The sequence below is a fragment of the Pimephales promelas genome, chromosome 11 (assembly GCF_988280905.1).
Source record: "Pimephales promelas chromosome 11, fPimPro1.hap1.1, whole genome shotgun sequence".
Classification (NCBI taxonomy): domain Eukaryota; kingdom Metazoa; phylum Chordata; class Actinopteri; order Cypriniformes; family Leuciscidae; genus Pimephales; species Pimephales promelas.
Genome location: NC_142779.1, coordinates 28,707,226 through 28,734,081, shown reverse-complemented (window position 1 = coordinate 28,734,081; position 26,856 = coordinate 28,707,226). Strand labels below are relative to the sequence as shown.

The following is a 26,856-nucleotide window of genomic DNA, read 5'->3' as shown; positions in this document are numbered from 1 at the left end:
ACATGACTGGATTTGGATAATCAGTAATTTACAATAGGGATGTTTTGTCCCAATTATGACCACACAGGAGAGTTTTGTACTTTTTTTAAATATACAAATTATATTACATAGTGAGATATTTTGCAATGTGTATTGTAGTTAGGGCTGCACGTTTTCAAGTTTTTCATTAACCGTTAACCGAGGCCCTTGTCGGTTAATACTCGGTTAACCGTGTGCGCGCCGCAACCTCGAGATACAGAGTTAATTTTTAACACCTTTAATAACTGGTTGGACCCCATTTGAAACGAAATTAATTTATAGAAATAAAACGCAGTGGTAAGTTCAGAGCAGTTAAAGTAGGCGCGTTTCCAACACCCTTCAAACTGAAATTGCCCATTGAAAATACGCACATTGACAACACGTCCATTTCGCAAAAACTCCGTATCCGCAAATAATAATAATAATCATCATTATTGTAACATTTTATTAGGCTGCATATGTAGAAGACGCTTTTATCCAAAAAAGGAACAAAGCACAAATAAACACAATATTTTGACGCATATCCAGTGTGTGTGCTTAGTGTGGAGGCTGCGAGACGCCCATGTGAACACTTGCAGTTTCATTGCAGTTCTTTCAGTGGAAACAACTTAAAATACTCTTTAATTTCTGGTCATACAGAAAATAATAATACATTATTCGCAAATACATTTATTTGCATAAACTCACAATAACAAGAAAACGTTGTGCTTTAACAAACAGGCGCGCTTCATGATTTCCGTGAACTGAAGCGCGAGAACTGAAACAGACACCGCATTCGAATTTGTTCGTTTTAAATTGGACATTTAAAGCTTTTGTAGGCTAAAGCTTTAAATGTCCAATTTAAAACGAACAAATTCGAATCGAAAGCCAATATCTTCTGACTATGTAATTATGTAGTCAGCTAATTATGTATTTCTCTCTAAAGGTGCATCCGGGGATGGAGATTTGTTTTTAGCAGAAACTGATTTAGAAAACAATAGTTTATTAATAAACAATTAATGCCTCGTTATGTTATATTATTTTATTATCAGACACATTTATTATATCTTATAAATCATCTAAATCCCCTTTCTGTAGGCTGTGGTTACGGCTCTTCTCATTCAGCATTGCGGGGGAAAATCATTTCCAGGTTCTAATCTGGCCTCAGAAAACCAGTAAAATCTTTTTTTTTTCCCATATTCATTTGTCAAATATTTTAAATGTTTAAAGGGGCAAAAAATCAAACAAATATCTGAAAATTCGTCGATATATAGCCTATATATTTTTGCGCAGCATTTGACGTAGTCCTACAGTTCAAATTAACATTTTGGTGTTCAACTCTGCGTTTTACAAAATACAACAACCGTTCATTTTTCGTTTTGCAATTAGGCCTACGGATTAAATAAGGGGAAACGAATGAACACAAAAGTAGACCTTTTGTACATATACGAGGCAGAGTTCTTTTTTAAAATTCATAAAGGATACAAGGAATAGCCTACTAGACAAAACCTCAAAGAAATGCCACAATCAAGACCGCGGAGCAGAAATAAGGGAGAAACACACAGAAACTCTGTGACTGTCCCTGCCATTAATGCTTGGATGACACACCACGTCTCCTTTTATAAATAATAATAATGTTTAGTGCGGTGGCTGTGATAGACTACCAACGTCCGTTGCCATTATTTTTGGAATGGCTTATCGCGAAAGGAAAAAAAAAATGTTTTATGGATGGAAATGTAAATGTTAATGGAAACGCTGTCATTTCACAATGTTTTTTTATCGACAATCAGAAGAAAAAAAATGCAAAAGTTTTGTGCAAATATGTATTGACGCCACTTAACCGAGCAAAAAGGTTTCACTCGGTTATCCAATTTTAAACGGTTAATCGGTTAACCGGTTAACCATGGACACCCCTAATTGTAGTAAATACAGCTAAATTTGGAATATTGGAAGATATTAGATATGAAGTGAACCTGCAGTGTTTTGCATTCACAATGCATATAAAAAAACTCTGTGGACATAAAGGAAACTAAACTCAGAGCACCTCCTGATGGCCCTGATGAGAGCATTTGCAGTGCTTGCATAAAATTTTCAGACCACTGACGCTGAAAAGAATGATTGGAAACTTTTTGCATCAACATCGTGAGAAGTGCTTGTGCTTGCGGTTGAACATCTAAACATACAAAATACAACAAATGAGATTCCTATCGACAGATTTTCTTCCGTCTGTTCTTCAAAATGTAATCGTGTGTATTTTGATATTAATGCAGTACAGGTAGTGACATCAATCTGTGATCTCCTAGTAGTGGTTTACATTACACACAGGTTACCATTTTATGATTAATTTAACAAAAGAAAATAACTATCTGTAAAATCCTTCTTTTTTGTCTCATATATAGCACACTTGCAGTAATGTGTATGCAACATAATTAGACACTGCTGCATTTTATGTAATACATTACAAATTATGAAGTACAGATGGCACTCAACTAGAATATATTTTTTGCTGCCTTGGGTGTTGGTTGTGGCAGCCAATACATTTCTGCTCTTGAACACTAAATGGCTCTATAACCATAAATTTGACAACTTTCACTAGTACTGGTAATGCCTGTATTTCATTAAAGTATTCTTAATATCTATTAGCCTGTTTTTTTCTCCTTGCAAAAATGGTTCAGTATCAGCCTTTCAAAACACTTCATAATAATATGTGTCAAAGCAACCGGTCATTCAAGCATTTTGCTGTAGATTTCTTTGGCACAGGGATAATAGGAGTTGATTTGAAACAAGTTGGGAAACTATAGCCTGTTGAAGTGAGTTCATCTGAAGTGAGTGAAATCCTTCCCTGTACTCCATCTGGTTCAGCTTTAGCTGCTTTCTTGATGTAAGTTTTAGTCAGAGTGGACCTTGCTTGATGTGGGTGCAGAATGAGTGCTTACCCTGTCTGCAGCGGTGCAGTAAAGGTGGTGGTAGGGCTGTTGTTTCCGTTATCAAAACAAGCAAAGAAATGGTTTAGGACATTAGGGAAAGCGGTATCATTGTTGGGCATCTGGCTGTTACCACTCTTGTAATTAGTGATTGCCTTGATTCCTTTCCAAATGGTGCAGGATTCATTTTTGTTGAAATGATCCTCAATATGCTGTTTATAGTGGCGCTTTGCAACCTTGATGCCCTTCCTGTTTTCCTTTTGCATTTCTGTATGCCTCTATGTCCCCAGATTTAAAAGCAGTAGCCCCCAGCCTTTCTAAGAGTTTTAACCTCACTATTAAACCAAGGGTTCTTTTTAAAATACACTTTGATGGTTCAAAATGTGATGTGTGACAGGACTGTCGAGGCATATTCCTCTAGGTTAGCTCCTTGTGCAAAGGTGTCCCATTCAGTGTTTTCAAAAGTTTAACCCTCTGAGGTCTAGGGTGTTTTGGGGTCCTAGTCTAGATGGAATATACCCCAAAAGTGAAAGTGAGGAGCATTTATGGGTACAAGTCGGGTACCGGCCTATCTTACATATTTCCAAGGTGTTGAGTCCAAAAAAACTGGTAACCAAGTGAAATTTTGGGTGTTTTACCTTCTAATTTGCATATCAAAATGGTTGGCAAATTGATATCTTGCACAGTCGTTGGACCATTTTCTCCTTGTTTTTTTTGTAAGTAGGCAATCAATATGAGGAAATTAAGTTTCTAGATTGAGTCAAGGGTCAGAGCAAAGATATATTGGAGGCTCACTGCCTTTATATTTTCAAAATACCAACTTTTAAGGTGAGTCACTAGGTGAATAGGGTACAATTTTTAAATAGATATCACCATGAAACTTCCTCAGTTGATTACTTACAACAAGTATATAAGAAATTGTATTATAAGTTTTTGAAATTTGTTTATTTAATTATGCAAATTATGCATTATCTCATTAAATATGAGCAATTTTGCATATATTTAATTAGGCAAATTAGGCATTATCTCATTAAATATGAGCAATTTTGCATATATTTTCGGTAGATAGATCTGAACATATGATAAATCAAGGTGCAACATTTTTTTTTTTTTTTTACACACAAGATGAAAAAAAAATACCTAGGAAATCAAATTACCTAGGAAATCAAAAGATACTGTCCATAACTTAAAGGCGCTCAAAGTATAAAATGGGGCACATGAAAACAAGGCTTTAAAGGAACACTCCGACTTTTTGGGACTTTAGCCTATTCACCTTACCCCCCAGAGTTAGATAAGTCCATACATACCTTTTTCATCTCCGTGCGTGCTATAAGTCTGTTTGACGCACCCACCGCTAGCCTAGCTTAGCACAAAGACTGGATGTGAATGGTTGCAGCTTTCATACTAATCCAAATGAGTGACAAAATAACGCAAACGTTTTCCTATTTACATGTTGTGGTTTGTATAGTCACAGAGTGTGCAAATATCAAGGCCATATGAGACACAGACATCTTTTGACCATATAAATACTATATTTTCTGAAGGGGAAGCACTGCTACTTGGGCAGAGTGATAACAATCACCTGAGACGCACCGTGACGAGGAGCAGAGAGTTCGCTTCGCTCAGCGTTGGAATAAAGAGTCAGCAATTACTAACGTTAGATAGAAAAGCATAGTTTATCATGGGTGTTTGCTTTATTGTATGAGCTGTGACAATAAACAGGGGAGACCAGGTAATACAGTACCATGTTTCATTGATTTCCAACCAAAAACGCACCCAGATTTATAAATATCACATGAATAAATAATTATTATTACAGGAATCAATATATTTTAAATGCAATTTATTAGCTGAACCAAATGTATTCAACAGTAGCCTATATAATATACAGTATTGCATTACTATAGGATAGATTAAGGTGAAAGTAATAGCACAAATTGTTTTTGCACAATGAACTCACAGCCTATCGTACCCTTTTGCACGCCCAAGTTCGTTATTTCCATGGTTATTTCAAATTTAGGCTACTAGGCGCGCCGCGCGCAGGGTGCAAGTTCAACGCGGTGAACGCGCTCGTTTTTTTTTCCCCAAGCGCGTCCGCACCGCATCAAGATAAAAACGTATTCATACCCTAATCATATAATAGTGTCACTAACGTTACATTAGATCTGGCTAAAGGCACTGTTACAGTAGGTCATCTAAAAACATAACGGAACACTTACCTCAGCCGCAGGTGATCCACTTGTCCTGTCTGTGCTATCGATGGGATGGCCGTATCCTTCAGCACATTATGGTCCGTGTGGCAAATTCCATTTTTTCAAAATAGTCGTCCTCATTGAAATGTACCTAGCAAACATAATGTCCCTTGATAATCTTAGGTGTGTTTGGATAAATATCCAGAGTAAGTTAGCCATTTCTTCATCCAGTCAGCGTTTTTAGTTGGAATTCTGTGATACATGGTTACCTCCCCTGTTTACAGTCGCAGCTATTTACAATAGAGCGAAAACCCATGACTCTAAACTGCGCTTTTACTATTTATAAATTGCTGACTCTATTACCCAAACACCGAGCGAACTCTCCGCTCCTCACCACGGCGTGTCTCCGGTGATGCGGTTATTACGCCGTCAAAGTAGCAGTGCTTCGCCTTCAGAGAATAGTTCCCAGGTTTTATACGGTTAAAAGATGTCTGTGTCTCATTTGACTTTGTTATTTGTACATTATGTGACTATACAAATCACAACATGTAAATAGGAAAACGTTTGCGTTATTTTGCCACTCATTTGGATCAGTATGAAAGCTGCAACCAGTCACATCGAGTCTTTGTGCTAAGCTAGGCTAGCGGTGGGTGCGTCAAACAGACTTATAGCACGCACGGAGATGAAAAAGGTATGTATGGACTTATCTAACTCTGGGGGGTAAGGTGAATAGGCTAAAGTCCCAAAAAGTCGGAGTGTTCCTTTAAATAGGGCTGTGCTCAAAATATCAATACAGAAATATATCAATACAGATGACTCTGCATTGATACAGCAGCAAATGCATTGATGCAGTTTTGAAAAAGAAACAGAACAGAAAAGACTACTTTAAAGTTTAAAATTTAAAAAAATTATTTATGTGCTCTATATATAACTCTGGGATTAGAAACTGAAGCATCTTAAATTGTCCCAACCTGATGACTTTTTCTTCTCTGTTATACAGAATAATAAAGAACAGCTGTTATAGTGAACTGTGTAGGACAAAGTCAACGTGGCCCATGTTTCGTGCAGTACAGTATAGTTTTATTTAATGGCATATCAGCATTTGTGGCTATTTTCATGGCAAAAACTGATTTACAAAAATACAAGAGTTACATTTTATACAATGAAAATAAAAACAAAGCAAACAGAAACACCAATTAATACAAGATTTTTAACATTAATGTGATACCTGTTCCGGTAAATTTTTACTAAAGTCCTTAAGTGAGTTTGCTGCCTTTGCTGTTGTTGTTGTTACTGCTGCTGCTGATACTGCTGGAGTTGATCTGAGACTGTAGACATTAAAATAAACAGAAATATAGGGTATTAGCTGATTAAACCATTTTTATGTGACCATGACAAGATGTAAAGATTGCTAAAAGTGTTTGGAACTGGCTCACTATTTCACTGACCTGCTAAAGCTACAGATTCTGCCCAGGCTGCTAAAGTATAATAATAAAATAATAGTATATAATAGAAACGTTACTAGGGGAGATGTTCACAGAGGCTTCTGCACACAAAACATAAGATACTAACTGGTAAGCCTATGTGATAACTTACCAGAGTTGTGATAATAATTTTTATGGCACTCTGCGTTTTTTAAATAAATACTGTAGTAATCATAATAATAGTTTAAGTAAAAATTAAAAAAGTAAAAGTAAAAATAAAAGTTTTTAGTCAAATAACACCCCTCCACCCCCGTGAAACTTTTCTCCCTCAAACAGCAAGCTAACGTTACTTCTACAGCCTACACACAGCCAGTGTTGGGCAGGTTACTTTTAAAAAGTAATTAGTTACAGTTACTAGTTACTTCTTCCAAAAAGTAACTAAATTAGTAACTCAGTTACAATTTTTAAGAAGTAATTAGTTACTTAAGAAAGTAACTATTGCGTTACTTTCAAGTAAAATTAAATTTTAAATGCTCAAATGTGACCCCACCTCTACCCCTATTTAACGGAACTTAACACACATGTGCGTGTTCAATTATTTATGAAAAATCAGAATTTTATAATGAAATGGACACTTAATACAATACATTAACAGAAACATGAATCATTGTACACACATCTAAAAAAAATTTTTGCTGTGGGACAAAGTGAGACTAGCCTCCAATCAAATGCCATGTATGTAGATGTTATGTTTATATAGTGGATCAATGCAAATAACACAATAGATGTTTTGGAACTTTTGATATTTATTGCCCCTCAACAGGCCACAACTGGGCAAAATTAAATTAAGTTTGTTAAGCTGTTGAGTTATATGTTCTCATTAACTATATTATTTTATGTTTCTTACTGTTATTTTGTTTTTACTTTATGCTATTTACTGTTACTAAAAATGTGCAAGAGTTCATTGTGCGCATGTGTGAACAAATGGGGACTTTTATTTTGACTCAACTTGTGTTCCTTCCTTGAGATGAATGTCGTGCTGCTGCTCATCGCTCACTGATGTTATGCCAGCGCATTGAGACGAAAACTAACAAATAAATAACACTGAGAAATTGTATCTGGATTGTTCTTTAGAGGATGGATGATTGCAACATATTGTGCATGGACATGACAGAAGGAAATGAAAACTTAACATAAGCAATACCATTTAGAGAAGGCTACTTTTGGATTATTTGGGCTCGTCGGCATACCTGTCTCTCGTTGACTGACTGGCTTGTGTTATTCCTTGTGTCCGTTATTCCGACTATGCGTTATGATGGGTCGTTCGCAATTCATGAGCGTTAGCCGATAGTGATGATGGGTCGTTCACGGAGGAGCGTAGGTGATGATGGATCGACTCGTTCGCGAATGAGCTTTTGATGGGTCGTTCGCGATTCGCGAATGAGCCGACTCTTTTATTTGAACGTCGGGAGCTGGCTCGCATATCTGAAGAGCCGACTCTATTTTTTACTAATTTAGCCTATAGAAATTAAATAATTATATAATAAAAAGTGAAATATTATAGTCAAAGTCATTTAAAGAGCCGTTTGTAAGCCAAAAGAGCCGGCTCTTTTCAGAGCTGAGTCAAAAGAGCCGAATGCTCATCACTACTATGCGTGCTTTAGAACACCCGCCCAACTCTACCTCTGATTGGCTTCAGTGACAGTTTACTCTAGCTCAGCCAATCGTCAGCATTTATGCGCTTGTCTCATGCTCAATGGAAGAACAGTAAAAAAGTGTGCCTCTCGCTCAGAGATCTAGTTGGTCTGATGAAAAAAAAAAAACAGCTTCATCAGTTGTTATAGTAACGGGACGCATTTTTGGCAGTAACGGTAACGGCGTTGTTAAGATGAGAAGCGTAATCAATTAGATTACTCGTTACTGGAAAAAGTAATGCCGTTAGTAACGGCGTTATTTTATAACGCCGTTATTCCCATCACTGCACACAGCAATACAAACAACATCTCTCTGCATGCTCTCTTCACGTCGTTCTAGTAAAATAAGAATAATAATAAGTAAACAAACATCAAAATCACTTCGCTGAGAATATAACACCACTTACCAGCAGCCGCAAGAGTTGAAGCTATCCTCTAGGAATGCGTGATTGCGCGTAGCCGAGCGAAATTAAAAAAAGCGCGTGCAGCGTCAGGTGAAAGGTCATCATGTGGGTCATTTTATTTACGGCTATATTATTATTCATTCATTTTACTTCTAGTTAGATGGGACAGGCATCGACAAAAGTGCCATTTTACATTTGCCTTTAAATTAGCGATTTAAAAGTCCCTGACGGTGACACCAGTATTACCGGTGTTGTCACACGTCGAATAACCGGTGAGAAAATATCCTCACTGTCACAACCCTATCTGTGATCCTTGAAGAGTCTTTGGCCACTCAAACTTTCATCCTCACTGTCCATTAAGAAAATATAGAGACACATCCTCTTCCTGGTAGAATCGTAACATCTTTAGTTGATTATAACTCCTTAATTATTGCCCTGATGGTCAAAATGGGAATGTTCAATTTTTTAGCTATTTTCTTACATCCACTTTCTATTTTGTGAAGCTCAACAATCTTTTGATGCACATCAGAACCATGTTCTTTGATTGTATTCATTGTGATGGATGATTCAGGGAATTTGGCCTTTGTGCTTCTTCATATTTAAACTCCTATGAATCAAGAAGTCATCATGACTGGACAATTTCATGTTCCTAGTCACCCTGGTGTGCTAAAAAAGGTAAATATTAGGGCTGTAACGATATACGATATAAAATCGAAATCGCGATACTCAGGTCCATGATCCTGTATCGCGATGTGAGACGGCAGAATCGCGATTCGCGACACACCCCTTCCACCTCCCAGTTATCCTTCCCGTCCAGATCCAATGCTACCACATCTTTAAATTACAATTAATATTATTTAAAGTTAACATTATAAAATACGTAGACCTACATCACAAAACTAGTTGAGGGTAAATTAGCCAAAACTTAAATCCTTCAAAATAATACATAGCCTATACATTCTCAGAAAATGCATTTATTTAATACCAATATATTGACACTTCTGTTTCTATCCATAGCCTACTCCCTTAATAAAATCCAGTACGTCCAGACATTAGAAAAAGCTAAGTCTACACATGCATTTTATATTTAATATGATGGAAATACACACGCGTACACGGACGCAACACAAAACATCTTTAATTGTGGCAAAAATATAGCCTATATTTTTTTATAATTCTGTAAATTACACTGTAGCCTACAAACCAAAAGTAATGCTACTCACCGGATGAAGGGTTAGCTCCCCCCAGAACATAACATTTTTATTTTGTTTTATTTTTCATGTTCGAGAAAAAAAGAAAAAAAACAATGTCGTGACAGTTCTCTGGAAGCGGCAATAAAACTTTCAGAGAATTCAAATAGAAAGCACAAAGACTTACTTTAAATTGAATTTCGTTTTTTTATTAATTGTATCTCAATATTAATAAATGTTTTATCAACCAATTGCCTGGATTTAATAAATAAGAAGAAAATATAGCTAGCACACAGATAATCACGACATTTAGGTGCCTGCGCCTGAACTGGAGCTCGTCTCATGAATCAAAACCCTATAAGCTTATAGACCTGAGACATATATTTATATTGAAATGTCTACTTTTAAACAGAACAATTCAAAACGAAAGAAAACCGACTGCTCTCTGCTTATGTAATCCGCATGAAAAGTGCCTTTCTCTTTGGCGCGTGCTGCACTTCTGCGAAAGCTGTCGCGGTTATGGAATTTCCCTTGCGGTAATGTTGAGTGGCTCAATAGCGCGATATGCCCTATTACCGCCATTTATTTATTTATTTAATTTATATGTATTTGTTGCTATATAAATATGTTTACAATGTGGACAAAAACGAGGATATTTTCAGTAACCACTGTAACCGAAACTAAACAGCGTCTATATGCGCATTGAAAGGCTTTCACTCAGCGCGCACATTGTTATGATAACGGACTTTGAGCGAGTCATTAAACCGTTCATTCAACGAACATGTTCAAAAAAGCTGATTCATTAAAAGAGATGTAATGAAGGTGTTAATTATTTTTAACTTTGAGTTCCACTTCTCAAGGCTCAGCTGAGCAGCGTCGCATGGGTAACGCTGAAGCTGAGAGACCAATATGGCATTGATTCAATGCGTGACTCTGTGATTTTATTTCACCGCGGTTTCCACGCGCTGTGGGATGCTGACCAGCGCTCTTGTTGACGCACATTTATTGGAAATACATGTGACGTGAACGTTAAAATGATGATACACGGGCCACGGCAACCTTTTCACGACTTCAAAGACAGACGCAGGTAATCGCACGCGCTCTGCTGATCTCTTTCATTCACTGGCTGTGTGAATCCTGTAGGCACAGAAAACAACCCAAAAGCAGCAGCCTACACTGCCTAGTTTAGTTTAATAATTTACATAGTTATTATTGTTTTTTGGTGTTCAGATTCTACACGGTTTTCCAAATGTTATTTAATAAAAATACCGGTATATGTTTTCCTCCCAAAATCTATTTTTTCACCCCAAGCCCCGCCCCCGTGATAGAATCGCGATACGAATCGAATCGTGGATCAAAAATCGTGATACGAACCGAATCGTGGGTTTGGTGTATCGTTACAGCCCTAGTAAATATTAATGGGAATATACTGCATAGATTTTATTCATAAAAGATTCTAGGGATATGAATAATTGTGGCCAACGTGTTTTGGAGAAAAAACATTTATTTTATAATGTGATTTCTCTCCCATTTTCAATTCTTTTACTTCACTGGAAGGTTAGATTTTTGGCAGTTTTTTGAATGAAAGATCAAAAGGATAAACCATGCATATTTATTTTTTACAGCCATTTTTTTATCATATTTACCAGGGGTATGATTAATTTTGGGCATGACTATATATATATATATATATATATATATATATATACAGTATATATATATATATATCCTGGTCAAATATGGGCTATGGTGTAGAATTGGTTCAAAGTTAGAGTTGGAAACATCTTGAAAAGAAAATTCTTTTTCCATATAAAGTATTATTTTTAAAGTAGGCAAATACATTTTATCATACATATTTCAAAGTTAAGGATTCGTTATTTTGATATGTGCATTGCAATAGCTTGCATTGGATAAGAGTTGATTAGTTTATTTTGTATAAAACATACTATATATTTAACATACGAGCAGAAACTGTCTAACTAAAGCTTATTTGATATATATTTTATCTATTTTATCTGTAACAGTAGGCTATGCATCTGTGTGTTCATTCGTTCAGACACCCGATTCATATTTAAACCATCAAAGTTAAATGATTGTTTATTCCTTATGAATTTCCAATATTTTCTTTAGCAGGAGGTTCCAAACTTTTTAAAGGGATAGTTCACTTTGAAATTAATTTTTTATATGTTTTAGCTTATCTCAAGGGCATCCAAGATGTTGGTGTCTTTGTTTCCACAGTATTTTAAATTTTGATATTTTTCGCTCAAACCGTTGTCTATCAGTCATATAATGGAGGTTTAGGGGGTCCTCCCTCTGTTTACGTCAAAGAGCATGCTCAGAGAAGTCCAAATTAAACATGATGGAATGACTCGTAAATGTAAGTACACATTGATGACCTAAGACATGAAACGAGCGGTTTGTGTGAGAAAACAAACAGTATTTATATTGTTTTTACCTCAGTCCTCTATGTGGAATTTTATTATTTTCAGCGTGGTGTGGCTTCAGAAGTGCAGCTTAGAGAGAACATTGATCGCGATTAGAACAAAGCACATAAAACACTTAAAACAATAAAGCAATTCTCAGTACCTCGCTCCTCAAAGTGAATGTAAACCAGCGCTTGTTCTGAGGTAAATGTCCCATGGATTATTCCTCGCAGCCTCCGAAGACTCCGCAGTACATTAATCTGAGTGTCTGACTAAATATTGTGTGTGTTAATGTTTAACGAATTTGTGAGGGCATTTACAGTCTCAATGTGTTGCTTCAGATAATTTGCGTTTGAATTGAGCGCACTCTCCGTGGGCGTGTCACATTAGGAAAATAATGAGCTGTGAGAACGATAATGAGCACAGCTGACATCTTTATCTTTTTTTATAGATTACATAAACAGAGAATATTTCAGTTTTAGTATAAATTCAAATGATTATAAACGTATACTGTTCATGCCTGAGTGAATAGTATTTGCTGAGTTTTGTTTAAGTTTAGAGACGTGCACTAGAAAAAAGTTCACAGAGACGAAGTGGCAGAACGCACGTTTATTTTCTTTATTTTACAAAAGCACAATATTTTATTTCGATTGTAGGTGGGCACATAAAAAAGTAGACATTTAACAGTTTATGTTTTACATATTTCTTAACTCTGTATGACCGGAGATGGAGTACTTCAAGTCTATTTTTCTGCTATGTGAAAAAAATCTGCCAAAACGAGTCACCGTGTTTGCCGACCTCTAGGGGTTAAGTCAGATGTTTTGCTTGGTCTGATGATTTTCTTCGTTTTACAAGGCCGGCTACTTTTTTCTCCAAAGCAAAATGAAATGGACTTCCCAATCATGTAGACACTTCACACACTTTGTTGCCATGAATAATGTCAAACTTATTAAATTCCACAGAGGTCTTGGGATCCTTAATACCATGTTTTAAAAACTAGCGGGATAAACGGGATAGCGAACCCAATTTTTTTTTCCAGAGCTGCTGTTTGTTATGAAAAATGGACATGCTTTGTAATTATTACATAAATGTACTGTATATAAAAAGTTGTAACAAATCATTGTGTTAACTTTAACAGATGTTACTGACACAAGCGAATTTAAATAGATACTCCACGTTTTTTCATATTACACTGTTATTCCCTTAAATGTGGGGGTAGGTGGAAATTTAAAAAAAAAAAAAAAAACTTTTTCCCACATTTGTTTAAACTATATATACAGTGCCCTCCACAATTATTGGCACCCCTGTTTAAGATGTGGTCGAGGACTTTTAAAAATTCTCCCTTTTTTTTAAACAACAGAATCCAAATGCAAAAAAAGAGAAAAATCCAACCTTTTATTTAAGTACATTACTTTGGTGGTAAAAAAAAAATTTAAAATTTAAAAAAATAAAAACTTCAAATCATGTGTCCCACAATTATTGGCACCCCTGATGTTAATACTTTGTACAACCCCCTTTTGCCAACAAGACAGCACTTAATCTCCTCCTATAACATTTCACAAGATTGAAGAACACAGAGAGAGGGATCTTTGACTATTCTTCTTTGCAAAATCTTTCTAGATCATCCAGTATCCTGGGCCCTCTCTTGTGCACTCTCCTCTTTAGCTCACCCCACAGGTTTTCGATTGGATTGAGGTCTGGGGACTGAGATGGCCATGGGAGGACCTTGAGTTTGTGACTGAACCATTTTTGTGTAGATTTTGCCACACGTTTTGGATCATTATCCTGCTGAAAGACCCAATGACGACCCATCTTCAGCTTTCTGGCAGAGGCCATCAGGTTTTTATTTAAAATGTCCTGGTAGTTCAAAGCGTTCATAATGCCATGCACCCTAACAAGGTTCCCAGGGCCTTTGGAAGAGAAACAGGCCCACAGCATCACAGATCCTCCACCATACTTCACGGTGGGCATGAGGTACTTTTCGGCATACACATCTTTTGTTTTACACCAGATCCACTTAGAGTGTTTGTTGCCAAAAAGCTCAATCTTAGTCTCATCCGACCAAAGCACACGATCCCAGATGAAGTCCCAGTGCCGCTTGGCAAACTCCAGACGTTTGTCAGTGTTAGTGAGAAAAGGCTTTTTCCTAGCATGCCTCCCAAACATCTTGTTGGCATGTAGAGAGCGTCTGATGGTTGTTTTGGAGATTTTGTGACCCCAAGATGCCACTATTTGATGCAATTCTGTGACAGTGAGCTTAGGACTTTTTTTTACTTTTCTTAGCATCCTCCTCACAGTGCATTGTGGCAAGATAAACTTGGGACCTCTTTCAGCCTTGTTTGTCACTGTTCCTGTTGTTTTAAACTTCTTAATGATTCCTCTAACTTTAGATATGGGCAATATAAGGTGAGTGGCTATTTTCTTGTAGCCATTGCCTGACTTATAAAGGTCATCACACATCTGCCTTACTTGAATGGTGTGTTCTCTTGTCTTTGCCATGTTGACAAATGGGTAAGAGAATTAGGCCTCTGTGTCATGTCATATGTATACCCCAGGGAAATAGGAAGTCATGAATTACTAATTAAAAGTTCCTAGATATCCTGACCAACATTAGCAACTACAGAAAATATATTTTTTTTTAAAAATCAATTACATTTTTCAGCGGAATTGTTAGGGGTGCCAATAATTGTGGGACACAGGATTTGAAGTTTTTATTTTTCTAAATTTTACATTTTTTTTTACCACCAAAGTAATGTACTTAAATAAAAGGTTGGATTTTTCTCTTTTTTTGCATTTGGATTCTATGTTGTTTAAAAAAAAAGGGAGAATTTTTAAAAGTCCTCAACCACATCTTAAACAGGGGTGCCAATAATTGTGGAGGGCACTGTATATACCAATACATAATTAAAATGTAAGTACTCTAAATTGAGTGTCTGTAGTCCTCTCAGTGCTGCAATAAACACAGCTCTTTATTTCATTCACTCCCACCCCCTCCCGTCTAGGATCCTTACAAAGCCACGCCCACAAAATACATGAACATGCGCTGCAGACCACACTCAGCTGGAGGACGTGTTTACCAGCACTGCGGAGAGGAGCAGTGCATGTAGTGACATCATTTCAGAATCTCATGTAATAAAATGCCTAACTTATCATTATTAATATAAACAACTAACATGGCCGGTAGTACTTGCTATCAAGCTAGCATATCGATACTGGTAATGCTAAAGTTTAAAAAATATTGAGTTTGATTTAGTAACGAGCTAGTAACATAAAAACTAAAAACAGGTTGCATTGATGCACGTTTTCCCATTACCATCAGTTACACTGTGATGAAGGTGAATTTCGTGTAAGATTCATAACATATTCGGTGTTTTACATGTAAGAGCTTCCACGAAAGCACCGTTGGCGTCACTTTTCACCCCCTGGTTGTCAGTTGTCGCCACGGTTGGAAAGCCCCGCCGATATTGACTCTCGTCTGACTTCTTGCTTTATCCAAAGACTTTTTGGTCATAGCCTTTTCAAATACTTTCTTCATTTTTTGCCTGGTTTTCCTTCGCTGATTGCAGGTAACTGGAAATTTTGACTGCTCTTTCTCTGCCATAATTGTGATTCTTCCTAGCTTCCTATCTCTTCCACTCCACGAGGAAACGTGTGCGCGCATGTGGGCTGCTGTGACAGAGTGACAGTCGCCCAGCCAATCATTTCTTTCATCTCGGTTGTAAATAATGAGCTGTGTTTTTTGCAGCACTGAGAGGACTACAGACACTCGATTTGTATACTTTTTTCTTTTTCAGAGTACTTGCATTTTAATTATGTATTAGTATACATAGACAGTTTAAACAAATTTGGGAAAAAGTTTTTTTTAGAAAATTTCTACCCTGCCTTTAACTAAGACTAGTTGATACATACCTCTCTCGTCTCAGTGCTTGCACTTAATCGATATGGCACGTGAGACACTGATAGCACTTAAAGGCACACTATGCAAGAATTGTACCTTAATATAGCAGCTTCACTGTCATTTCGGTGGTAAACAAACTCATAGTAGGGTGAATCATCCTGGTAGTAAAGCACTCTGGAAAAACCAGCAATGCAAGTTTGAGAGGAGCGCCCCAACAAATCTTGAGAGAATCACGACATGCTTTACACCAATGACGTCACACACATAAACCACAACATGAAACATAAAGACACTTGCACACATTTCAGACGTGATACTCAACGATGGAAAAAGCTAAGAAAACGCGGTCAGAAGAGACTATGAAAAGGAAAAGAGAATGAGCCTCTCTGCTCAACCCGTAAATAAAGGCATCAATCCGCAAGTTTTGTTTGAGTTCATTAATGGTCTAGTGGTAGATCTTTTGCCAAGCGTGTCAGAGGTTACAGGTTCTAGGTTTTTTTCTTTCTCATCAAAACTGAATATGTTCATCAAGCAAGGACACGTGTAAGAGGATTTTTCATGAGTGATGATATTACTGCGTTGAGTCTAAGTACTCCCAAGCACTTCTTGTGGTATTTAGCCATACATTATAGTTTTCCACTTTACACACTTAGAAAAGCGCAATGTTTTATTTTGTGTATGTACATAAATCATGGGCTAATTTTCATTTTTGGATGAACTATCCCTTTAATTGTGAAGAAAATAAACTTAAAATATACTTATCCACCCTTAAGGCATCCTAGGTGTATATGACATTCTTTCAGACGAACACATTTCGGATTTCTATTCAAAAATGTCCTGGCTCTTCCAAGCGTTATAATGGGAGTGAATGTGTGTATGTCTTTGGAAGTCCATCAAAGTGCATCTATTCATGATTAAAGTGTTCCACACACATTCCAGGGGTTAATTAAATTCTGGGGGTTAATTAAGGCCTTTTGAAGTGAAGCGATGCGTTCGTGTTAGAAAAATATCCATATTTAAAACTTTATCGACTAAAATAACTAGCTACCGGCAGGCGGCCGTACATATCGATTTACGCCAAAAGAGTAAACCTTGACGCACACCGTAATGATGAACGCGGTTGCCCAGCCCTGTTTATTTGAACCGCAAAAGGCGTCAATTGCCATCATTACGTTGTGCGTCAAGTTCAAGTGTAGTGAGTGCGCAGCTCACTCAGGTGAGGACCTATGCTAATAGGAATAAGTCCGTCACCAGTCATGGGAGGGGCCTGTTCCATTGTGATGTCACAATGGGTAGAAAACATGAACAAATCATTTTGAGACAATTTTTAATTTTATTTTTAGGGAATACAAAAAAGTGTGGGTGGAATTTTTTTCCATTTATAGGTTGGTTATCCACACTGTGGACAACCAACCAAACATTTTTTTTTTTTTTTTTTTCAAAAAACCATGTAAAAGTGAATTTTGCATTTTGCAAAGAAGGGACCCTTTAAGAATTCCTGCAGAGTTTGGTCAACAGTCAACAAATGTCCACAGTTAAGATATCTACAAGAAGGTCCAAAGCACTAAACCATGTGTAAACAATAGTTTTAAAGAGTAACAATTTGTACAACATGTCTAAAGAACATCCGCAGCTTTATGCATTTAACTCACTCTTGTACCATGGTTACATTTGACAATTTATCAATAATATAATTAAATATTTGTAAATAATTTGGTATTTACAAATAAAATAAGCATACTAAGAAAGTAGTTCTGATTCCACGTATCTACATGAAGAATTAAGGAAATCCTGTGAAGCATCAATGTACAGGTGTATATCCCCTTTACAGCTGTTCTTCAATTAACAATACATATTAACACATCCATTTGAACAAAACTTTTCCCTTGACGAAGTTCCATTAATATGTTGTATGTCAGGATTTCATATTAAATGAATTAGCAATTTGACACTGTAAAAAAAATTGTTTTGTTTTGTTTTTCAAGTGCTTTATCTTTTAAATAGAAGTCCTGTATCAGAAGTGCATGAAGGTCACACCTCTCAACAAATGTTTCTCTATAGGATATGAAAGCAGTGACACCTCAATGTTTCTCTATAGGATATGAAAGCAGTGACATCAGTAGTCATTAGCCGTTTTTCTAATGTCGAGCCAAAAGCAGAGTGCTATTGCAGCCAGTCGCGTTTCCACTGTCACTTCCTGGGCTTGATTGTGCCTCGTCGGGGCTTCTCCTTCTCTGACTGAAAATATAACTATTGGGATTGTCACTGACAGTGCTCCTCAGGTTGTTGTTTTTTTTTTTTTTTTCAAGGCTATTATCCCAGCACAGCCTGTTGCCCCAGTTCGTACTGGCCCGACAGTGGAAAAGCGGCTATTGTGCCTTAGAACTAGAAGCTTAGAAGTTTGACGGTCGTATCATCATAGTCGTGGCCTTTAGTGAATATGCTGAACCTTTCCAGTAGTACCATTTGATGCCATTGAAACGATTAGTGTTCTGTCCTTGCTGGTAGTATACGCCATTGAGATTTGATGGTCCACAGGCATCAAACCACCAACCTAAATTATACAACAAAAATATATACTTTAATATTTAAAAACACAAGTATATTGTGACAACACAAAATGTTGGCTTTTAACATACACCAGGCTCCCAAATATTACTACAGGTATTACAAATGAACAATTTTGTTTTTGAATGCATCAATGCTATTTCCTCTATTATGGCTGACTTTGCCATTTATAAAAAAAGTGATTGGTTGAAGCGAGAGCATGCTATCAGTGCAGGTCAGCGCAAATAGCTATTATCTGATTGGCTTAAGTAGACAGTGGGTGGAGTGTCTGCACATCTTGATGCTAGAAAATGTTTCAAAATCCACAAATGCTTGCAGGGATCTACTAATGCACAGGAAATGATTCACAAAGGAATGTCAGGCAGTTGTGTTTGTGACGCAACACATTTGTAAATATTTTTTTATCATATTTTTTTTTATATTTATTTATTTCATTTTAATTATTTGTTGTTGTTTTTTTAAATTGTATTAATTTTGTGAAAATATTTATATTAATTTGTGGATCTCAGCCTATCTATTTGGATTAATGGAACAATTCTAACCCCATATCGAATTCTGTCTGGAATACGATTCTGGCTTCTGCATCACATCTGAATGTGCTTTTTCATTGTTGTTGCATTCACTGACTAGAGAGATGTTTTTTACCCCTGCCTCATTGCGTTTTGTTTTATTCTTTAAACTAAATCTCTCTGTGTATGTATGTTTAAAGGTCCTCTGACATAAAAATTTCATTTTTAGAGGTTTTTTAACATTAATATGAGTTCCCCTAGCCTGTATTTGGTCCCCTCATGTCTAGAATTTTCAATCTGTGTAAACCGAGCTTTGGCTATTTTTCTCTTCTCTGCAGCTCAGACCCACCGATCTTGAATCTCCCCTGTATGATGTCATACGGGGAAAGATTACCTCTCCCTTTCTCTGCTTTGCCCGCCCGGAGAACTTGAGAAAAAGAGCTAGGAACAGGAAGTATGAACACGCAGGCGCAATTTTAGTTTTTCCTAGAGTAACAGCTTTTAGATTTGACTGTTTCCTCGAGAGATATCATGGCTTGCAAACGAGCAAAGCATGGCAGTTGCTCAGTGTTTGGATGTACAAATGAACACAAAAGTATTTTTTAGTTCCTTCATTCGAGCCTCTGAAGAAACAATGGGTTAATTTTATTTTCTCTGGAAATGCGCCGACTCATCTCCCAAGTTTTGTATGGTCCAAACATTTCACCGACGACTGAAAATAAATCGATCAAGCTACCAAGTAACAATTTCTGATTTGCAGCCTAATTGTTCAAGTTCAGACAGGTAAGCTAATCTTTCTCCCAAAATCGTTTGATACTGTTAATGCATCAGTAAGTTAAGCCAGTGACTAAAATGATCAGCTTCACATTGTTTCTTTTAGTAGGATAAAAATAATCTTATTTGAATTGTGAACAAATTATACAGAAAGCGATCAAAGAACAATCTTTCCACACAGCGCGAGTTTATCTGGACAACTCGTTACGAAATCAATGATGCACTTTACACTGCACAACGAAGCTCTTACTGTATGTACATCATCATGTTTGCATTGGTGAAAGCATTAGAGAAAGTGCAGAAACTGCGTTGAAATAAGATCTTCATTCTCGCGATTAACAGACTGTCAATGCTCAATGCTCATCACAGGAACATTTTATGTGATTGGAATCTAAATACTTCAAAAACTTCTCATGATTCAGTAATCTCAATAGCTGTAATAGTAAAAATGTATAATAGCTGTAGTAAAAGTATTCAAGAGAGTTTCACATGTAATATGTTGCTATTTCATATGCTAGCATGTCAGCTAATCACAGCGGTGGGCGGTTACACTGAATCCCACAGCGGACATGCCCCTTCAAATAGAGCATTCAAAGCAGAGGCTAAAATCAGGCTAGGAAAAATGCCTTTTATTTCTAAATTATTACTTTTGATCTAAAAAAACATACTAACATAATAAGGGCAACCCAGGAAACATTATAAAATAATAAAATAACCCCATGTCCGGGGACCTTTAACAAACCCTTTTTATGCAGTAAATTCACTCTGCATTGAGAAGATGTTTCAAAATGATTAAATGAGTATCTCCTCTCTCGCTTTTCATTTTTGCGATGGTACTTTTACTTTTTTAAATCCAGGAACTGTGGCAAATGCGCGTCTAAATCCATTAGAATAAGACAATTAAGATACACACCGTAAAATGGTATTTGAAAGTAAATTGCTCTTACCTCCTGAGAGCATTTGTGAGCATTTGCAAATACATTTGTCATTGTCTACATCTTTTGTGCTGAAATCACTTCCTGGCTGTCCCATGCTACTGGTTTTACCTGCTGTTCCACTGTAGCTGTTCAGGTGTATCCTATAGAATTGGAAAATCAGAAATATAAATAATATTATAGATGCGAGTTAGTCTGGTAATTCAAATCTTTTATCAATAAGGCAAGGCAAGGCAAGGCAAGTTTATTTATATAGCACATTTCATACACAATGGCAATTCAAAGTGCTTTACATGGAAGAAATTAAAATAATCAAAAGAAATCAGAATAATTAAAACAGTTCAGAATAAAAAAATAAGAAATTATGAAAAATAAAAATTATGATAAAAATAAAATACAGTAAATTAAAACCATTTTGAATAAAATGAAGTACAGATACAGTCGAACGAACAGTGGCACAGTGCTCATTCAGTAAATGCACAGCTATACAGATGTGTTTTGTCTGGATTTGAATGCGACTACTGTAGGAGCACACCTGATCTCTTCTGGAAGCTGGTTCCAGCTGCGGCTGGCATAATAGCTAAAAGCAGACTCTCCATGCTTAGAGTGAACCCTTGGTATTTCTAGCTGATGTGATCCTAATTAGAGGCCTGCATTTCAGCCCGAGCCCGACGGGCCCCGACTTATTTACACTCCTCGGGCCGGGCTTCGGGCCAATTTTAACGTCATAGTTCACACGCGGGCCGGGCCTCGGGCCTGTTTTAGGCTTATCTTTTTTATAGCCTATTTTAGATATTACTTAAAATAAAATATGAGAAGATGACTATTGAAAAGCAAACATAGAAAGACGTTTTATAACCTATCATACTGACATATATGACTGACAGTCTGCTCACGGCACGCACACGCGCACACAGGTTTCCCGGCAACGCGATCCGCGCAACCGGCTCGTTCTCTGTTAAGTGTCCCGCCAGCAGCAGAAGTAGTGAGCGTGACTTCAGCGCAGCTGGAAAAGGTACGACTGGATTAAAACTTTCCACGGTGGATGGTGCTTTTTCTGCACGATGCTCTGTAAGAGACTGTTTAGGAGGTTGTCTTGTTGTTTTTTGTTTGATTGGACTTTAGTTTCATGAGTCTGTTGGAAACTTTTGGAAATACGAATGGCCATGTTCTGTAGTGAAGACTTGATTTTTGAGGTAAGATAACCTGCATGTTTGTTTTTAATGTAGGGCCTAATTTATTTGATTTGTTTAGATTGCATTCTCTGTATTGTATTGTATTGTAAATTGTATTGTGCGAGCGCTGTTGCGAGCAGCGGAGCACTTTGCCTCAGCTTTTCAAAAATGACAATAAACGTTTAACAAACGTTTAAACTAACTTTAACTGACTGTGTGAATATGTTTAAGTTGTTTTATATCTATGGATTTTATTGTAGCCAAGTAAAGTGTTGATTTGAGAGGCTATAAATGGATCAAACATGTTTAACTCGCTGTCGGTTGCTTGGTCGTCATAAAAAAATAAATAAAAAGAAACATTTGTCTTAATTAACTTTATAAAGAAATGAAAATAATCTAAACGGTAACTACTTTGCCATTGAGGACAAAACATATCTGTTTAAATGACTGCTGCAACAGGGCAAGCTGTGTAGGTGTTTTTTTTTTTTTTTTGTTTTTGTTTTTTTAATAACGGGCTTGGGTCGGACTCAGGCTGATCATTCTGATGAGCTGTCGGACACGGGCCGGGCTAGGGCCTGGACGTCTCGGGCCAGGGCCGGGCTAGGGCCTAGATTTGAGGCCCGTGCAAGGCTCTAATCTTAATGATCTGAGCGATCTGTTGGGTTTATATTCAGTTAGCATATCTGCAATATATTGAGGTCCTAACCCATTAAATGATTTATATACCAGTAATAATACTTTAAAATCAATCCTAAATGTAACTGGCAGCCAGTGTAAAGACCTGAGGACTGGTGTGATATGTTCATATTATTTCTGGTCCTGCTCAGAATCCTGGCAGCAGCCAGGAAGGCAGCCCTTTTTAGGAAGGCCAGTGAGGAGGCCATTACAGTAATCCACCCTGCTGGTGATGAAAGCATGCACAAGTTTCTCTAAGTCTTGACTGGAAACGAAGAATCTAATTCTTGAAATATTTTTCAGATGATAGTATGCTGATTTAGTTATTGCTTTGACATGACTATTTAAACTAAGGTCTGACTCTAGAGACACACCAAGATTCCTTACTTGATTTTTAGTTGTTAGACCCCTAGCATCAAGGTATGCATTCACCTTGAGAACTTCATCTTTGTTTCCAAACGCAATGACTTCAGTTTTGTCTTTGTTTAACTGCAGAAAGTTTTGACACATCCAACCATTTACTTCATCAATGCATTGGCACAGGGAGTCAATGGGGCTATAGTCGTTTGGCGATAGGGCTAAGTAGAGCTGTGTGTCGTCTGCGTAGCTGTGGTAAGCGATTTGGTTCTTGTAAAAAAGGCCACTATTATGGTTATATTCAAGTGTTTTAGTTCCTCTACTATATGACCAAACTTATGCCTTCGTCTCAGCATCCGTCTAACGAGCCAATCAGCGTCACGGAAAAGACGTGCAGGTCCATACTCCCGCCCACTGAATTGAGTCTGATGAACGGGAAAGCAGACGCAGGATATACTGTAGCGTTTATCTTTGCTAAAGTTGTGTGCGTGACTGGAAAAAAACCACACACATGCAAAGTTGAAGTTGTTCAGTGTACTGAGTTGTGGTGACAATAAATGGGTTATTCCCGAATACCTGATCATCTCTGATAAAAGTCTCTCACCGGACGCTCTGTAGTGGGTCTGTTATCAACCGGCAAAATCAGCTTCTACTAGCCAACATTTTTACATGGTCCGAAGGACCACATGTAAAAATGTTGGCTAGTAGAAGCTGATTTTGCCGGTTGATAACAGAAGGACCACATGTAAAAATGTTGGCTAGTAGAAGCTGATTTTGCCGGTTGATAACAGACCCACTACAGAGCGTCCGGTGAGAGACTTTTATCAGAGATGATCAGGTATTCGGGAATAACCCATTTATTGTCACCACAACTCAGTACACTGAACAACTTCAACTTTGCATGTGTGTGGTTTTTTTCCAGTCACGCACACAACTTTAGCAAAGATAAACGCTACAGTATATCCTGCGTCTGCTTTCCCGTTCATCAGACTCAATTCAGTGGGCGGGAGTATGGACCTGCACGTCTTTTCCGTGACGCTGATTGGCTCGTTAGACGGATGCTGAGACGAAGGCATAAGTTTGGTCATATAGTAGAGGAACTAAAACACTTGAATATAACCATAATAGTGGCCTTTTTTACAGCCGCCCCCAGATATCCGTAAGGAAATATGTACAATAACAAAAGGCCTATAACCTATACCAATCCAGACAGGTCTAATCTGGTATGGCAGGCAATTGGATGAGGCGTGCAACTGGGCGTGTGTACGACCTCTCTCCTACTTTAATTTGAGCTGTTCTTACTCTGCTGTCTACTCCAGGGAATACCCTTGACACCTGTCCCACAGGCCAGAGGGCTCTGGGCAATTGGGGGTCAACGATCAGGACGATGGTGCCAACCTGGAGGTTAGATTTCTCATCTTGCCACTTCTGGCGGGTTTGCAGGCTGGGTAGGTAGAACCTGATGAAGTGCTTCCAGAATTGGTCGGCAAGGACTTGACTATGCCGCCATCTACGTCGACTGATCAGTTCAGATTCCGGGTATATCACAGGAGGAAGTGATGAATCTGGCCGCCCCATGAGGAGGGAATTTGGTGTGATGGGGTCCAGATCGGAAATATTAGATGAAGTGTAGCCCATTGGCTTTGAATTTAAGATACCCTCGATCTCCACCAACACAGTGTACAGCACTTCGAAGGTGACAGACTGGGTGCCAAGTGTTGTCATCAAGGCCTGTTTTAACGAACGAATCTCTCTTTCCCAGCTGCCACCAAAGTGTGGAGAATTGGGAGGATTGAAGTGGAATTGTATCTGCTGCTCTGCTAGCTGACTTTGCAGTTCTGGGACAATAGCTGCATACGCTTCTTTCAATTCTCTCTCCCCTCCTTTGAAGTTGGTCCCTTGATCCGATAATAGCTCGAATGGCTTGCCTCGTCTTGCGACGAATCGTCTGAGAGCCATTAGGAATGAATCAGAGTCGAGACTATGAAGGACATCAATGTAGACTGCCCGGGTAGTGAGACATTTGAACAAGATGCCCCATTTCTTCTCGTTCCTGCGACCTACTTTAACAGTATATGGACCGAAGCAATCCATTCCTGTTGAGTAGAAGGCGGGCTTGAATAAACGTAATCTGGCTGGAGGGAGGTCTGCCATTCTTGGTACCTCAGGGTTTTTTCTCCACTTCTGGCAGTCCACACAAGCACTCTGACACCGTTTGATGGCCTCTCTGCCTCGAAGAATCCAATATTTACGTCGAAGCTCGGCGAAGACTCTTTCAGGGCCTGGGTGGTGGAGTTTAGTGTCGTAACTCTGTATGAGCAATTTAGAGACTGGGTGTTTCGGGTCTAGGACAATGGGGTGCACTGAGTCTGGATCTAGATATGGGCTCCAACGTAGACGACCTCCTACTCTGATCAGCTGAGTCTCATGGTCAAGTTCAGGGGCAAGTGTCTTTAACCGACTGCTTCTGGAAAGTGATTTTCCTGACTTTAACAGCTCCAGTTCAGAGGTGAAGCACTCCTCCTGAGCTTGCTGTAGGACACTGATTTCAGCCATTTTGTAGTCATCTGCTGTTTGACTATTGCCTGCTGCCCCGTGACAGGCCCTGGATTTAATTAACTCTTCGAAAGTCTTAAACAGGCTGATGTCAGGGAATGACAAGTTGGCTGCGAAGCAGGTAAGGAAGCAGGGAACTGTTTTACGAATCTCGTCTTCATCTGCAGCCACAGGATGTGGGATTTCCGGCCACAGATTTGAAGGATCTTTGAGAAAGGATGGCCCTTGGTACCAAAAGCTGTCTGATCCCAGCTTATTTAGGCTTTTCCCTCGTGTTATATCGTCTGCTGGGTTATGAGCTGATGGTACATAACGCCATGTGTGCCTGTCTGTAATGTCCTGGATCTCCGCGACTCTGGTTCCGACAAAAACTTTAAATCGGCAAGATTCTGACTGCAGCCAAGTGAGGACTGTGGTGGAGTCAGTCCAAAGAGTGATTTGGGTTATGGGAAGGTTCAATTCTGTTCTGACTACTTTAGCGAGCTGTGCCCCAGTCAGAGCAGCACAGAGTTCCAGACGAGGGATAGATTGCTGTTTTTTGGGTGCCACTCGTGACCTGGCCGTGAGGAAGGCCACCTCTACCTGCCCATGTTGATCCTCTGTGCGGAGGTAGGCAACTGAACCATAAGCACGCTCAGAGGCATCACAGAAAACATGTACTTCTCTCTGACTCATGTCTGTGTCTCTGATTGGGCTGGTGTAACACCTTGGAAGGACAATGTGTTGCAGAGCAGGCAGCTCTTCGTACCACTCTCTCCAGGTCTGTAGAAGATCTGCAGGTAAATGAGGGTCATCCCAGTCCCTTTTCTTATCCCAAAGGTGCTGCACTATGAGCTTGGCTCTGGTAGTGAAGGGAATGAGATAGCCCAGGGGGTCGTACTGACTTGCCACAACTTTGTAAATGGTACGCATGGTAGTCTCAGCGGTTGCTATGGGACGGTACTTGTAGGAAAGCGTGTCCGTTTGGTGATTCCAGAGAAGCCCCAGTGTAGATTCGTGGGTGTTGCTCTGCCCTTGTGAAATCCAAAGTTCAGTGCCTTCTGATCTGGCCTCAGGAGGTAAATGGCTTATGATAGAGAGCTGGTTACTGGACCACTGCCTCAGGTCAAAACCCCCCTCTGCTAATAAGCTCCTGAGTTTGTCAACAAGAATCTTTGCTTC

At 38.3% G+C, this 26,856-nt stretch overlaps 2 protein-coding genes across 6 annotated transcripts in view; one reads left to right on the top strand and one right to left on the bottom strand.

Moving 5' to 3' along the window:
• Nucleotides 1–26,856, top strand: part of mcph1 (microcephalin 1) — a 227,642-nt gene that overhangs the window by 130,243 nt on the left and 70,543 nt on the right. The window lies entirely within an intron of this gene.
• angpt2a (angiopoietin 2a) overlaps nucleotides 17,414–26,856 on the bottom strand; it is a 57,316-nt gene continuing 47,873 nt past the window's right edge. The window contains exons 8-9 of the mRNA XM_039652231.2: nucleotides 20,945–21,075; nucleotides 17,414–18,700 (exon numbers count right to left, since the gene is read on the bottom strand). Of these exons, the coding sequence (XP_039508165.2) occupies nucleotides 18,540–18,700; nucleotides 20,945–21,075 (292 nt within the window). The 3' untranslated portion in view covers nucleotides 17,414–18,539. The remainder of the gene's footprint in view (nucleotides 18,701–20,944; nucleotides 21,076–26,856) is intronic.